Consider the following 16511-nt stretch of genomic DNA (forward strand, 5'->3'; position numbering starts at 1 on the left):
TCACAAAATCCCATAGGTGGGGTGGCATCAACAATGGAAATTTATATCTCACGGTTCTGGGGCTGAAAGTCCAAGATCAGGGTGCCCGGCACGACCATGTTGTGGTGAGAGCCCTCTTCCTGGCTTGCGGATGTCTGACTTCTCACAGAGTGCCCACATGAGGGGGAGAGAGAAAGCTCTCTGATCTCTTCTCATAAGAGCACTAATCCCATCATGAGAACCCCGCCTTTGTGACTTCATCTAAACATAATTACCACCCAAAGGCCACACCTAATACCTTCACATGGGGGGTTAGGGCTTCACCATGTGAATATGGGGTGGTGGGGGGACATAAACATTCAGTCCATAACAATAGTTCAAAAAGCCAAATCAGAAATAGCTTTGATGTCAATTTGCACTTGGCGATGTTGTTTAACAAAACCTTTTGGACAGTGCCGGCTCTTGTGTGCTCATGTGTGCTGGGCACAATGTTTGCTGGATACTGAGCAGATGCTCTTGCCTTCTCTGAGTGTGGTCCTTCAACCAAGCGGCATTGAGAATTTGCTGGAAAGGCGGGATCTCAGGCCCCACCCAAACCTATTGAATCAGAATCTGCACTCAACCAGATCCCAAGGGGCTTCCAAAACACATTTGGTTTATGGTTTATGCAGTGCTGTCTAGAGATTCACAAAGGAGGAAGCAGCCTCACCAGCAAGGTGTTTGAAATCTAGTGGTTATGTGTGTGCGTGGGGGTGAGGGTGAATCAGAAGACAATAAGACAATTATACAGTTGACATTAAGGGAGCCCAATAAAAGATATCCTTGCTCCCCAGTGATCCAGAACCAATTGTGGGGCAGACAAAGTAGTCAGGCAGGCAGGGATTAAAATATCAGCTTTGGGCACCTGGGTGGCTCAGATGGTTAAGCTTCTGCCTTCGGCTCAGGTCATGATCCCAGGGTCCTGGGATCGAGTCCCACATCAGGCTCCCTGCTGAGTAGGGACCTGCTTCTCCCTCTGCCTCTCTCTTGCTCTCTCTCTCTGTCTCTCATGAATAAATAAATAAAATCTTAAAAAAAAATAAAATATCAGCTTTATCACCAAGGATTCGGGGAGCCCATGGCTCAGAACATGGCTTCTTGCCATAGAATCCCACAAAAAGAGACTTACTCATTAGCACACAGGCAGTGTTTCCCCAAAACAAAAAAGGGAGGGGAAAGGCATGCTCAGAGTACTAATTTTCTATTGCTGCCACACAACCAAATTACCACAAATTTAGCAACTTACACCACATCCACTTATTAGCTCATAGCTCTGTGGGTCAGAAGTCCAGTTGGGCTTGAGCGAGTTCCCAGCTCAGACAAAAGGCCAAAAACCAAGGTGTTGGCCAGGCTGAGCTCTTATCTGGAGGCTTTGGGGGGAAATGCACTTCTAGGCTTCTGCAGGTTATTGGCAGAATGCAGTTCCTTAGGACTGCAAGATAGGGTCCTGTTTCCATGCTAGTTGTAGCCAGGGGTCACCTATGGGGACTGCTCTCCATTCTTGCACATGGCTCCCTCCACCATCCAGCCAACAATCAGATCACATCAGATCAGATCACATCAGATCACATCAGATCACATCACACCAGATCCTTCTCTACCTCATTTCTGCTCCAGCCTGGGGAAACTCTGCTTTTAAAGATCTCATGTGATTAGATGAGGCCACCAGGATAATTGTTCTTTTGGTTGACTCTGAGCCAACTGATCAGTGACGTTCATCACATTAGAAAAATTCCTTTTGCCACATAACATGGCCAGGTCATGACACCTCATCCTATTCATGGTCCTACAGATTAGGGTGGGAAGTCTTGGGGGTCCATTTTAGGATTCTGCCTACTATGCCCGGTTTCTATTCCCAAAGCTACTAAGCAAGCAATTTAGTCTTTCATGGTGGAGGATGAATGAGGCTGTGGCAAGAGGCCAAGAGGTTTACACCAAAGAATGTCACTCCACATAGAAACCTGAAATCACTGCTTCCCTCTTACCCACCCCACTCCTCAATGTATTCAAATAGCTATAACACAAAGTAAAATATAGTTCAAGGGTCACTCAGAGGGCATGGAAAACATGAGGAAGCATATGTTTGGTCCTTGAGAGAAAATTTCACCTGAGGCACAGGGATCTGAGGCCCCCCGCCAAGATGGTGATGGAAGGTAGCCCTTAATCCTTCAGGACAGTGCAGAAGATCTTGCTCTGAAGTTAGGGCACATAGGGGATGCATTCTGTGACAGAGTCTGCAGAGCAGTGGTATGGGAGATCCATCTGGAAGTACTATATGAAATTAATAGCAGCTCCTTTGTGGGAGACCTTTGCAGGAGATTTGGTGAAAGGTCATGAGAACCTGAACCAGAATGGTGGCAACAGGGATAGAAAAGGGGGATAAATTATAACAAAGAAACCAGAAAGAGGACTTGGCAGCAGATTGGATGAGGTCAAAGATAAATCCGTGGATCCAACTTTGGAAACGGGGAGGATGATGGTGCAATGGGCAAAGCAAGAAGAGCTAGGTTGGGGTGGGAGCTGATGAGTCTGACCTTCAATAAAATGCACATGACTAATGTTAATTTTCTCATGTGTCTTCCATCTTCAACACACATACGCACACACACACATACACACACACACACACATCTCAACTTTGAGCTTTCCCTTTCCTGGCCACCCCACCTTTTCCCTCCCTCCTCTACCGAGCACCTACCTCCCCCTCCCTATATCCATTTGCTGCCCCCCATCCTCTGCTCCACTGAATGTCTTCTAACAAAGGTTACCATGGCTCCCCTAGAGACAAATCCAATGTAATTGTTTCAGTCCTCATCCCCATGGCCCCTCCTTGGCCTTGGCCTTTGAGACATGCCTTTCCTCTCAAAATTCCCCTCCTCTTTTATTTTAAAGACTTTCTTTTAAAGACTGTAGTCTCTCCTCTTTCTTTTCCTAGCTCAATCTCCTTGGTGGTCCCATCTTTTTCTAATCAACCTCTTAGATGCTGATGATCTCAGACTCTCTCAATGCTCCCTTCTCCCCAGACACAGTCTCTGTATGATGTGAAGCCACCGTAGATCTGTGAGGACCTCTGCCCTCAATTCCTGGCTGTTTTCCCCACCAGCACCTACAGCTCGGTTCTGTTCATCCAAAGCCAGATTCTCCTGTCTACCTCCAAGTCCCTCCTCTTCTGGTCTTCTCTACTGCTGGTAATGGCCCCTGGGCCAGAAGCAGGGGAGACTCCTCTCTCCTCCCACCACCGCCCTCTTTTCCATCTCCATTGTTCCACCTTGATGCAGATGTTCACAGTTCCTTGTGTGACAACCACAGTAGCTCTTCCGCTCCTCATCTCTACCCCCTCCTACTCACCTACCCACCTCTGACAGATTTACTTCCCTCAAACAGGTATTAATCATGTTGTTCCCAGATTTCAAGGCTCTGATAGAACCCATTGCCCTCATGCTGAAGTGCAAATTTATTCACGTTTGTAAGCTGCTTATGACCTGTGTTCCCGTCTGCCGGCCTTGTGTCTTTGGTGAGCACCGTGATCCCGAACTGACACGGGGCTCTGTTTCACAAATTCACGTCTTTTCCCACTGATCCTTCGGCCAGGAGTGCCTTCTCCCCTGTGCCCTCCCACCTCCCTAAACCCTTCCTCCAGCCCTGCCAACCACCTGGTAAAAACCTACCCAGCCTCCAGGAGTCACATCAAGTATCACCTCTACTCTGAAAGAAGGCCTTCCCGAGGCCACCAGGTGGTACGCCATTTTCTTTTTCCTGTATCTCTTCCCACCATCTTCCTGGAGCCATGACACTCCATTGCTCTCCTCTATTTGTCCTTTGTTACCAACTAGCCTAGCACTCTGCCTGGTACATAGAAAGCTTTACAGAAATGCTGAGGGAAGGAGATCACATACTTCATATCTGGGAAAGTCCCAAAGATGTCATTTTGAATGAGTGGAAGCAGGAAAGGACTAGAAAGCCATTTAATATTTATTAAGACTTTAAAAGCTAAACGGATCTTGACCGGCTCCTCAAACTCTATGGATGGCCAGAAATAACTTCAGACTGTGACTCCTAAACATTTGAGATTTGCAATGTAAAGAATTGCAGGGATAGTGTCTAATGGAGACAATGAGACAGGGGAGGATCAAATTGACAGATGAGATCAGAGCTTAATTTTTCAGAGCTCTACCAAGGATACCCATGAAAATACATAGTTGTAGCCAGAAAGAAACATAGCTCATCATGCATTCAGACCCACTGAATGCACGTGTGCGTGTGTGTGTGCACGCGTGCTTGCAGAGTGGAGTGACTTTGTCAAAGTTTCCTAAACCCTCTGAGTGTGAGGTTCCTCATCTGTAAAATAGGGATGGTAATGGTGTTGTGGTGAGGATTCGTGGTGCGGTTGCGGCAAGGTATATAAAAGCATTTTGGCCATTACCTGGCACTTAGTAGCATTCCATGAGAGGAAGGGAGAGAGAAAGAAAGGCATGGAGGGAGAGAGCTGGAGCGTAAGTTAGCCAAACTGAGCTCTTGCTGCCATGTACACCCAAGGCGTCTCCTCTCTTGCAGTCTAGGTTCTAGCACCTTTAACAACTTCTCGGGCAAATGACTGCAAACCTCCACAGGGGCCACCTCACCTGCAGACCCCCCCCAAGTTCAATGATGTGAGCTGTGGCCTCAAGACTACTGACACAGGACAAACTAAGGCCACTTCCAACAGACAGCGTGCACCCCTTTCAAAAGTCACTCACTTTTGCACTTGCTTTTAGGTTAAAAAAAAAAAAATCTTGGGTTTTCTCTCAGAACCACTGAAATATTAGGTGTGTAAGCAAAACATTTGCTTTTCCACTTTACTCCTCCTGTTTCTCAGCCTCTGACATGGAAAGGCTTCTCAGGGTCTCATGAGAGAGACTTTCCAGTGTGGGGTTCTACTGGGTCTCTTTAGTATGAATTTGGCTGTCTGGTTAGTATTACTGTTGTGGATTCCTCCCCCTGCTTATTAATGAACTTAACTAACTTCAGGGTACATTTGATATTTCTTACCTATCATTCATAATTAGTGCAAATGATTTTTCCCTGCTCTACTTTTTAAAAAATCCTTATGGAGTCATTTTATGTATATGCAAACCACAATCTTGGTCTTTTGTTTTCTTGTTTTGTTTTAAGGATGCTCCTTGGAGACAGTACCTATTTAATTGCTTTAATCTTTCATCATAGGGCAGTCTTTCAGAACCCTTTATTATTTTAGTTGCTCTTTTTGCTTTGGCAAAAAATATAAGACTGAGGAGCTGTAAATCTTGTTCTCCTGCCTATTTAAACAGCGTCTGGAAATCTGAAATAATTACCTCCTTTTTTGTTTGAAAATTTTTTTAAGATATATTAGTATTGTGGAGTAAAGTTGAAAGCTTTAGGTCTGCAATTTTTGAAATGCTCAAATCCTAAGGCTTTGAAAAATGGTGTATCCTCCATGTTAATCATTCAGGGCTGAGCATTATCAATATACAAGGCTGATCTAGTAATTTCAAGATCAGAACATTGCATGTAGATATTTAAAGGAAAGAGAAGTAGCCTCAGATGACTTTGCTTAATGGTTTTACCTATAACTGTACATGCAGCAGCATATAGTAAGTGATACATATATGAATATTATATGATGGTTATTTTCAATAATAATTGATATCATCTGTTATTTCAAGAATGAGAGGTTTCAGTATAAATAATCTGCACCCTTAGCGAAGGGAAGGAGAGTAAAGCAAGCAAGGAGGAAATATTTCTAAACTGTCCTACTGGAAGTAAATTATGATAATGTTTACCTATCAGTTTGTTTCTTTCAAAAGATGTATTCAAAATTGTTTATCTTCATGGCTTTAAAAAACTTATGTTTTTCCTTCTTGCATTTCACCTCTGCTGTAATACCAATTTTCAAGTGTTTTGGCATTAAGTTAGGGTTTGGTTTTAATTTCACCTTGAATTCTGATTCACTTTTACATTTTCCAAATGTATTTCTGAAGTTCATAAATAAATCACATTGGCATCACATACAGAGCTTTAAAAAGGTGATTCTATGAAAGATAAAGATTCAGTACCGGCTAGCAATGGAAAACATTGGTTAGACTCCCCTAAAAACAGGTGCAAATGTAACAGTTCATTTGTTATTTGCTGGTTTACTGTTTTAAGCTATTTTTGTGCCAAAGCTGGACAATATGCTGTAAAACTCCCCAGTGCTAAAAAGTGTGAGGGGCAATCAGCCAACAACAACAACAAAAAATAAGTGGGGGAAATTTAGTTTTTATACTTGCATGTATTACGATTAGAATGAAATTCACCAACCATCAATAAATTTGGTGTTTGCTGTCAGTATATTTATACACTCGTTTTTATTTTCCTACTTTCTGTTCTTTCAGAATGTGTACACGGAATGAATCCATCTAGAGATGTTCACGGTATGTTGGATTCCAAATTATATTTTTTATAAAATATGCACATTCATATGTGCATATACATGATTTTTACCTATGTAAATGTATAAATAACTTATGACATAAATTAGCCAAATAATTGAGGCTCTTTTTTTTTTTTTTGCTGATTCAAAACTACTTAAAAGCTGTTCTTCATATTTTAAATATCAAACCATATAAAACATTCCAATGAAACTTTAAATGATACCCTCGGTCCTGCAGAGTAGTTTACCACAGGTGTATTCTGCTGCTATTAAATGACTACATGACTCTCTGAAAAAAAAAATAGAGCTTGGCTTCTATCTGTTATAACCTAGTTTATTACCTTTGTTACAGCATGGCAATGCAAAATTTTTATGAGGGTAAAATGTTTACTAAGCACCCTAAATTTGAAAAAAAATTTAATTTAAATATTTTCAAATATTTTCTCAGTTTGCTACTTGTGAGCTGCACCATTGTGATGTTAGAGTGAACAGTTCACCCATCAAGCACCGCAACCTATGAAAACATGCATATGGAGGAAGGATATAGTGGCAGAACAAAAGAATCCTGTCCCCAAAGTAATTAGATTTCAAAAGTAAAATAATCTCAAAGCCGCTGGTGGGCTGGGGGTGGGGGGGATGTTTAAATTCCAGTGTTGAAAACTGGATGGTGTGTATAGCATGTTATTTGCACAGACATTAATATGTTACTCTTCACAAGAATGTTCTCCATCCTTGTGACATTGTATCAGCTGTACCAATTTGGTCCAAAAACGCTAGCAAAATACATTCTCTGGTTTTTATTTCATTGAAATGGTCCACTGAAATAGAAATGATTTTTTCTAGAAATATTATATTTTTAGAAATGTAATTTTAGAAATATGTTACTCACAGATGAGAATTTTGATTTAAGAGAATGGTTCAGATTCTAATCCTATCTTTAGGCATATTTTATTTTTGAGAGGGTTTTAAAACAGCAAAAGTGTAAAATATTTAGATATTTTCTGAGACCACTTAGTTATATATTTACCTAAAGTTGAAGAAAAACGTCAATGAGCTGTTATTTTTCCCAATGAAATGGTTATTTTTCTTCCAACTAACCAAATAGTACTTTTAAAATTCCGTATGTAAACTTACATTTCATTCCTGTTATGAGCATTATTGGAATTTCCCCCACGCAGCAAATTTGGAAAAATCCATCATATAGCATCCGCCCAACACATCGCTTCGTTGTATTTTTTTTTTTTTTTGTATTATGACAAGAGTAAATTTTAGTATTATTCCAGGAGTGAATGTGGTAATGTTTCCTTTCCTTTCTTGGAGAGGCAGAGGAAGGGAAATTCTGTATTGCCGCTAAAATGGGCGCTTTTGGTGGGAAGGAACTCTTCGTTTCGTATGCGATGTTAATGAACTTTGTACGGTCTGTTAAAAAGTCTTTCAGACTAAAGGACTCCAGGTATACCTTAGCTGAGCCTCACGCTCCCTGCTTTCCGTTCATTTTAGTTCCTCGACAAGGAAGGTTGCTGCGTTTTGTTTCTGGTTTTCAAGTGTGCACCGCACACCGCAGAGCCAGCGCAGGTCCCGGGAACCTTTAAATGCGCGGCGGCCGGATTGAGAATAGATCAGCAAAAGCTGTTCTTGCTCTTACCGTCCTTGTCGACGTTCACACTCGAGGTTTATTGGTTGAAACTCAGCTGAGCAGCGTCCACGGTGCTGCCGTTGAAGGGCTAAACTTGGTGCATCTACTCCTGTACCTCTTTTCTAAGGAAGGGAACCTGACCCCGCCAGGGAGACCGCCGCGGCGAGTCCGCCCGGCAGCCCCTCGCTGGGTTTAGTGTTTCAAACCGCCTGAGCCCCAGAGGAGCTTTCTTCGCTGACCTTTCCGCAGGGCGAATTACCCCCAGTCCACTATCTCCCCCGAATCAGAGCCCATTTTCGCCTCTGCCACATTCTTGGGCCCCACCCTCTACGTGCGCGGGGGTCCCTGGGGATGCACTTGGAGGCTGTCCCCAGGAGCGCTCGGTGGGCTCTTACAGCGATGTATTTGAGCAAAGGGGTTTCAATCGCCCCAACTCGTCGCTAGGGCCGGCAGCGTCCGAGCCCGGCAGGGGGGCGGCAGACAGGGAGGCTTGGCCATTGCGCAACATTTGCAATCGCTGGGCCAAGGTGGAGAGAGGACTTTTGGGGGTCTTTACTCCTGAAATGCGGCTTCTTCAAGATCATTTTTAAGGAAAAATAAAAAGGAGTTTTCGGAGACCCCAGACCCATTAAAACAAAATGCAGCTAGTTGCTGGTTGTTCTCGGGAGTGTCCCTGGTGTCCGGGAGAGGAGCGAGTGGACGGCCCACCTGGGGAGAAGCTCGGAAAGGCAGGAGGGAGCTGAGGCCGCGGGCCCGGCAACAGTGCCCCGGACGCCAGGAGCACCGATGGTGGCGAGCTGGCCGACCGCGGTGTGCGTGCATAGGGGTTTCGGGAAAAGACCCTGATGCTGACGGGTCAGGACAGCGGAGGCCCCCGCCGGAGGGCTCCCGCGCCACCAGCTCCGCCGCCCGGGTTAGTAGGGGAGGGACGCGGCCGATTCCAGTCGTTTCTCTCCAAACTGGAGTTGCTACAAGAGCGACCCAAAGGCCTGGGGGAGGGCAGCAGAGTCCCGCTCCAGCGGGGCGTTCCCGGGCTCCCGGGGCGGCAGCGAGGACGGCTGCTGCCCCCTGGCGTCGGCCTCGAGCCCGTGTCCCGCAGCGCCTCCCGCGGGGCATGCGCCAGCCTGCAGGCTGCTCCGCGCCGCGCGTGCGGCCTCTTTGCTCCTGGGGCAAGGGAAGCAGCCTGGGCGCCCGGGAAGGGCCTCCCCGGCTGGCCCGCCCTAGCTGACGCCTCCGTTAGGCCCGAGCAGCAGAGCCCAAGGAGAATCCGGCGCGACGGCGGCCCCAACACCCTAGCCGCGCGTCCGCAGCGGGGAAGGAGGCTGCGGGCGGGAGGGGCCCCGGGGGGGGGGGCGCGGGAGGGACACCCGCTCCCGGGAGTTGAAGTGGAGGGCTCCATGTTGGGGGTGGGCGCCCTGCCCCCGGGGTATGAGGGGCCCCACGGCGGGGGGTGGGGGCGGGGTGGGTTCCCCGGGGAGCTAGGGAGCCCCGCGGCTGGGGGCGGGGCGGGGAGGAACTGGCCTTGCGCGCCGGGGCGGGGCCCCTCTAAGCTCCGCGAAAATGCCCGCGGCGCCGTGGGGACCGACGCTGGGGAAGTTCCCGCCCGCGCGCAAAGCCAGGGTGGGTTCAGCACCCCCGGCTTCTCGGGCGGGCGGGGAAAGGAGCCAGCGCCGTTTCCGGGGAGCCGGAGGTGGGTGCGGGGCTCGGGCGACCTGGGCCCAGCGGTGGGCTTTCCGTGCCGCCTGCGAGGGAGCCGATGCTCCGAGAACAGGGAACCAGCCCAGCGGATGCTTTCAACTTTCTTTCCCGTAGCTTGTTCTTTGGGGTCTTTTCTGATAAGGACACTCCTTTGCTCGCCGCGAAGCACACTCAGACTGAGTGGGGCGCGCTGCATAATTAAGCCTCAGCCCAGACGCGGTGAAAAACACCAATTAAAGAAAACAAACCAAGAAAGAAAACTAAAAACACAAAACCATGTTGTGGAGACCGAGAACCGTCTGGCCTCATTAAATGAATCAGCGCCGCTTCTCTACTGCTGCCCACCCGGATATGGTGCCGCGCGGAGCCGCTCTCCAGCCGGGCCCTCCGGCCCCCGCGCGGCCGAATCCCACCCACGCCGGGGAAGCAGAGGCTCGGCCGTGGGTGGCCGCGCACGGCCGGGGGCCGCCCCGGGGCTCCGGCGCCGGTCCCGGGAGCCTCGCGGGGGCCGCTGCATCTCCAGGGCGCGAGGGGCGCCTCCCTCCGGCTTGGTCTCCGGGCCCGGGCCGCTCCGAGCACATTGCGCAGCCCAAGCCCTCCCTGGGCCGCCCGGCCTCCTCTCTCTCCACCTCCTCGGTCTCCAGACCGCGGCCGCCTGTGCCGCCGCTGCGCACTGCAGCCCCGGGCGGGCGGCCGCGCGACTGTGCCTGTGTGCAAAGACGCAGGGCCGCGGTCGTGCCGCACCAGGGCGGGGCCTCGGGCGAATGTGTGAGTGTGTGCGTGTGTGTGCGTGGATGCGGGTGCGCGGGGAGAGCGGGGAGGCCGCGGTAGCCTCGGACTCTCCACGGGGGCTGCGTACAGTAGCGCGCGGCGGCGGCGGGGGCGCGCGAGCCAATTCCAGGAGCCCGCGGCCGCGAGCCGCGCCCTGGCTGATACCGGAAAGGCCTGTGATTGGCCGGCGGCCGCCCCTATGCAAACGAGCTGAGGGAATGGAATTCCTCAGGCCGGGCTTACAGTAAAAGCACGTTCATTTCCAGGCACTCTCATTCATAGAGCCAGCGGGCGCAGGCGGGACGGGCGCCCCGCGGCCAGACCCAGCCAGGGCACCACGCTGCCCGGCCTTGCGCCGGCAGGCACCTCTTCCTGGGGCTCCTGGGGACGCCAGAAGAAAGTCAACCCTTGCTGCTTCTTGACCTGCGTTGGAGCTACGATTTTTTTTTCTTTCTTTACTTTTGAATGAACTGGTTTCTTGGCTGGACGTTTCAACTTCTTTCCTGCCTGTGAACTTTTCCCCGGTTGTTTCCTTTGACAACTGCAGGAGAAAGTGTGCTGTGCTTCGAGGCGAGCCGTGAAGTTGCGTGTGCGTGGCAGTGTGCGTGGGAGTGTGACTGCGTGTGTAATTCGAGCCACCCCGTCTGTTTCGATCTGCGCTGCGGAGCCTCCTCTCAAGGCCCGCTCCACCTGCTGCGGTTACGCGGTGATCGTAGGTATAGGCGCGCCCGGGCATTTAACCGGCCGGCGCTGGGGCGACGTTGGAGGAAGATCATCTCGCTACTGCCCAAGTAGGGCTGACTCACCGAGTCGATGTAGACAGTGGCTGGCTTCGGAAGAGTGCGTGTCTGCGTGCGTGTGACTCGGCTGCTGCTCAACTCCCACCAACCACAGGATCAGCCACAAACTTAACCAACATCCCCAAAACCGAGTTCTCAGATGTGGAGAGCTGTACTTTGAGTGTCATCGACTTGGACTTTTTTTTTTTTTAAAGATTAGCTTTTCTTTGAAAAGCTGAATTTTCTGAACTGAGCATTTCGCCAGAATTTATTAAGAGAACATGACAAGTATTTCTAGCCCAGCCCTTCTTCAACTACTGAAGCTTATTTTCAAGGCTACTTAAAAAAAAAAAATCAGCAGCGAACATTAATGGATTTCTGTTGTGTTTAAATTCTCTACAGATTGAATTGTAAATATTTTATGAAGTAGAGCATATGTATATATTTATATATACGTGCACATACATTAGTAGCATGACCTTTGGAAGTCGCAGTTCTTGCTTTTGAGGACCGAAGCCAGTTTTGCATGATGAAAGTGGCTCTGTGTATGGAAGACACTCGTATATTTTGTGTTGTACTGGGACTTTAGACAAAACTCACCTAAAAAAAAAAAAAAAACTGACAGGCGATTTACTACTGGAACTTCCAAATTATGTATTTGCTGGTCCTTTTGCTCTCTGTATAAATATTTTAGGAAGTGTATGGGAATTTTGCCTCCGGGAATTTTTTTTTTTTTTAACAGCCAAAAACTGAAGTTAAACTCTCAAAGCAAGACTCAGAAGACAGTCTCCCTCGGCATTTGACTTTGGATTCTAGTCGCCCAATTTTTAAAGCATTAAGCGGTCGGTTGCTAGGAGCCCTGCCGGGTCTGAGGCTGACCGGCATCACAGAACTTTCCCCCTCCTGGACTGTTAGTAACTTAGTCTCCCACCTCCCCCCAGTCCCCCTCCCCCCCCCCGCAGCAATAAAGGCCCCTGAACTTGTATGTTGGTCTCCCTGGAGCTACTCGCCGAAGATCCGCGCCCCTGTCGCCGTCTGGTAGGAGCTGTTTGCAGGGTCCTAACTCAATCGGCTTGTTGTGATGCGTATCCCCGTAGATGCCAGCACGAGCCGCCGCTTCACGCCGCCTTCCACCGCGCTGAGCCCGGGCAAGATGAGCGAGGCGCTGCCGCTGGGCGCCCCGGACGCCGGCGCCGCCCTGGCCGGCAAGCTGAGGAGCGGCGACCGCAGCATGGTGGAGGTGCTGGCCGACCACCCCGGCGAGCTGGTGCGCACCGACAGCCCCAACTTCCTCTGCTCCGTGCTGCCCACGCACTGGCGCTGCAACAAGACCCTGCCCATCGCTTTCAAGGTACTCGGCCCGGAGCGGGTGGCGGGAGGACGCGAGGACCGGCGGAGGCCGGCGGAGGCCGGGGGCGATCCGGGAGGGCAGCGGCCAGGCGGGCGGGGCCGGGTTCTAGAAAGGGGCCGGCGCTGCCCCCCGCGGCCCCTGGTCCATCCTCCTGCTTTCGGGACACGGGGGATGCTGGGTTGCCCTGGCGATCCTCGGTGTGTGTGTGCGGGGGGGACCCGCAGGGGCTGCCTCTAGGGAGGACTGAAAACAATCTGGATGACCCCAGAGAGGTCCACTGAGGGCCGGTTGGGAGCTCCCCGACAGAGGTCCTTAGCTTTGCTACAAAGTAGAAAAAGTTATAAGCCAGCTCCGGCAAGCCTGTCTGCTCCCATGCTTCCCCCACCCCCACCCCCACCCCACCCCCGAACTTGACACCCAAGCCATTCTGCCTCCCTCCGATGGAGGCATCAGGAAATAAAGATACTTTTATACTTTCGGGTCAGTGAAAATAAACTGACAAGGAAAACTGTCAGGGCTTCCTACCCCCACCCCCTCTTTAACAGTCCCATCGAAATTAGCATGTCTAAAGTCCACGGAGGGCGTAGTTAACTTTGCAAAAGTTTTCTGAAGAGTTTTTGCAGCTTCTAGTCTGCTCCTGCCAGAAGCCGCAAGTAGCGAATCCTGTTTCTTTTCCTGGAACCCTCCTGAACCTTATCTCTGGCTCACCTGGATTAAGCCCGGGGCCTGGAAGGGTGACAAGCCTGTCTTCTGCGAGTCGGGGTCTAACCCGCTCGCAGCATTTCTGTCTGAGGAGGCGGGTGGCGTGGATCCCGCAACTTCAGATGAACAGCTCAAGGGGTCTTCGTTCACTTGAGCCCCTAATCTTTCCCTAGCTTTGAGCCGCCTTTAAAACCCTCGGCCTTCAACGGGGATATAGAAACAACGCTCGGCGTTTTAAAAAACCACCGCCTCCCCCACCCCCCTCGCACACACCCTGGCCCCAAAGAGTAGAAATTTAATTTCGGCGGTGGGGATTCTATTCTTCTGTCTTGAGGGGGTTTAGGAAGGGGCAACTTGTTAGTACAATCTGTAGTCATTTCCTGTTCATTGAAAGGACTGAGAAAGGCAGGTGGAGGGGGGAGCTGTAAAGATCAGCTACTCTTTCTTTTTAAGGTAATTGTGCCCTCTAAGGGGAGATTAATTTAATATAAGCTTTTTTAATGGTTCCAGGCCTCTACTGGATCTTGATCTAGTTACAATGGACAGTGTTCGCTTTTTTATAAAGTACTGTGGGAGTTCTTTAATTTTAGGCCTTATGCATCTTCTGAACTTACATTATGATTCCTAGAACAAAACAAAATGTGTCATTGGCTGTGTCTCTAGAAGCCCCTCACTGTTCTGAAAGCAGAAGGTTTTGAGGGGGAGGGAATGAGGAATGGGTTGAGCAGCCCAGCTGGACTCTTTCCCTGCTGTCCTTCATCTCTGTAGATTTGGGTTGGGAGTCCGTTTCAATTTTAAATCGTTCTAATCTCTTTACCTAAACAGGCTCCTCTAGCTAAAGGATAGGACTGAGTCTCCTCAGTGACAGGGGACTAGACAGGGCTCGGCCCTGGGGCCACTTTCAGATAAGAACAGAGGGAGGAGACAGGCTGATAATCATAATCGGCCAAAAGGGTCATTTAAACCCGGTGCCCCTGACACACCAATGGAGTGGGTTCTAAGAGATCTGTGGCTTCCTTTGGGGGTAAATCAGGATCTCTCCTGGATGTCCCTTCCTCTGCCAGGAACCAACGCCCAAACATATCAAAACACTGAGTGATTAATAATCTTCAGGAGGTGAAGTGATGGAGTTTCTCAAGCCACCCCAAGAAAAGCATTATTTTTTTCCAAAAGACTGAAAAAAATCATATAACTTGCTTTTCTGAGCCATCAGGGAATTTTTTTTTTCAGTAGAAATCTTAGTAACCAAAGAGATTTCTTTTTCAAAATGATTTTTGACAATGCACTTAAAAAAAAAAAATCGAATTTGTTTTACTGAGTAAGAGTTTGTTGTCTCCTAAATGACCAAAGCATAGTTCTCTTGAAAAAAGTTCAAGTGGGTCTTGAGAACATATGGGGGAAAGGGAAGGACAGCGGAGAAATGAGGCCACTTGAGTAATATCTGTCACCACTCCGTCCCCATCAAGAGAGGCCTCTTCCTGAAGGAAGCCTGCTCCCTGCACCAACTGAAGGAGCTGACAGAATTTTCAGTGAGGGAACGAACCCAAAGGTTAGGCAGAAAAGCAAGTTAGCCTTCAAAACATGACTGTGCCCAGGTTGATTGCTTCCGTAACCCTGGCCCCACTCCTCACTTAGCCACCTACCCGCCTCCCAAACAGTTTCTACAGAAATTATGACTTCAAAATGTGGATTTCAAATAAGCCCAGACAATCTTTTTAAGTAGTTAATCAGTAAAAATGGTTATATTCCCTGTAATAAGGAGGAGAAAATGTGAAACAGTGATAAAATCTGATGATATGGTTGAACAGAGCATTTAAGTGATTCTTTCCTAGTCTCTGAAATCCTGTGTGTAGTAAATCCCCTGCTTGAATCTTTGAAACTAAATGGAGACTTCAAATTATGAATTTTCCTTCAAATAGATTAAAATCTTCCTATTTGCTTATCCTGGACCCCAAAATATACCCCGCCTTCATTTTTCTCATGGAACACCTTTATTTTTGTAGCGTAGAAAAGAGACCTATTTTACTACTGGGAAAATCTTAAATTTGCTACGTGTTACCCACCATTTCCAGAAGCAACCTAAAGAGCTATGTAGATGACTTAGAACATATATTTTTTTTAAATACTGCAATATTACAGTTTGTTTAGGCCCCCGTACACCAGGGTCCAAAGGCATAAACATGCCATCAGCAAGTTCAGAGGTTTCGGATGCTAATAGTCATATTCTTTCCATAAGAAAGCAGTAAGTAGTGTTTCTATCCGCAAGATTCAGTCCCTAGGTATGCATTAAATGTCATCTTGGCTGAATTCTGGGTTCCACTCCACAGCTTTCTTTGAAACTCTGGAAAATTAAAGGATTTAAAATAAATGAATTGTAACTGTAATTTCAACCTAATTAAAGTTGTTTGAAATGCCATTTTGAACTGGGAACAGCCTAGCCAATAGCAGTGTGGGGAGACCCATGCAGTACATAGGAGAGTTGATGTTTTGCCCAACTTCCTGATACTTTAAAAACAGAGAAGTAAAACAAAATATGAGATATCCTTTGGCCAGCAAGTCCCTTCTTGTCTGTTTGGTCTGTGTTAAAATGTAAATGTTTGTGTTTCCTTACCTATTGTTTATAGCTTTTCATTCCAGTTCCTTCTTTTTTTTCTGTTTGAAGTTAGATTTTTTTATGCTCTTCTTATTGTCTATCAGTGGGACAATCTGTATCAAATTAGCAGACATGTTAGTTTTAATTTTTTTAATTTTTTTAATCTATTCTAAGTGTGCTTGTTAACAATTAGATGATATATACGCTATTAGTGTAATTTAATATTCTTCCCTGCCAAAAAAAAAAAAGAAAAGAAAAAAAATCCCTGGGAGATCAATAAAAAAACAAAAAGAATGATCTTCGAGCACACACATATCTTTGATTTTTGCTGCTTTTTTTTTTTTTTAGAAAGGGAGGGGTAGGAAGAGTTCAACTGCTAATTTTGTTAGTCTTAAATTCTAGCATCAACAACCTTTTCATATTTAGCCACCATGATCATTTTACTCTATATTTGTTTCTACTTGGTGAAGGTCTCATGAGTTTGCCAAATTACTGACAAGGATAGTTTTGGAAAGATGAGAGAGGAACAGGCATGG

General features: G+C 47.8%; 1 protein-coding gene across 3 annotated transcripts in view; it reads left to right on the forward strand.

The window, feature by feature from the left end:
• Positions 1 to 16511, forward strand: part of RUNX1 (RUNX family transcription factor 1) — a 245514-nt gene that overhangs the window by 145272 nt on the left and 83731 nt on the right. For 2 of the 3 annotated variants that reach the window (XM_044919444.1, XM_021678047.2), the window contains exon 1: positions 12290 to 12680. In XM_044919444.1, the coding sequence (XP_044775379.1) occupies positions 12411 to 12680 (270 nt within the window). In that variant the 5' untranslated portion in view covers positions 12290 to 12410. Of the gene's footprint in view, positions 1 to 6407; positions 6447 to 12289; positions 12681 to 16511 lie in introns of those variants that run through there. The other variant, XM_044919441.1, reaches the window with a different exon arrangement.

Source organism: Neomonachus schauinslandi, chromosome 1, assembly GCF_002201575.2.
Source record: "Neomonachus schauinslandi chromosome 1, ASM220157v2, whole genome shotgun sequence".
NCBI lineage: Eukaryota > Metazoa > Chordata > Mammalia > Carnivora > Phocidae > Neomonachus > Neomonachus schauinslandi.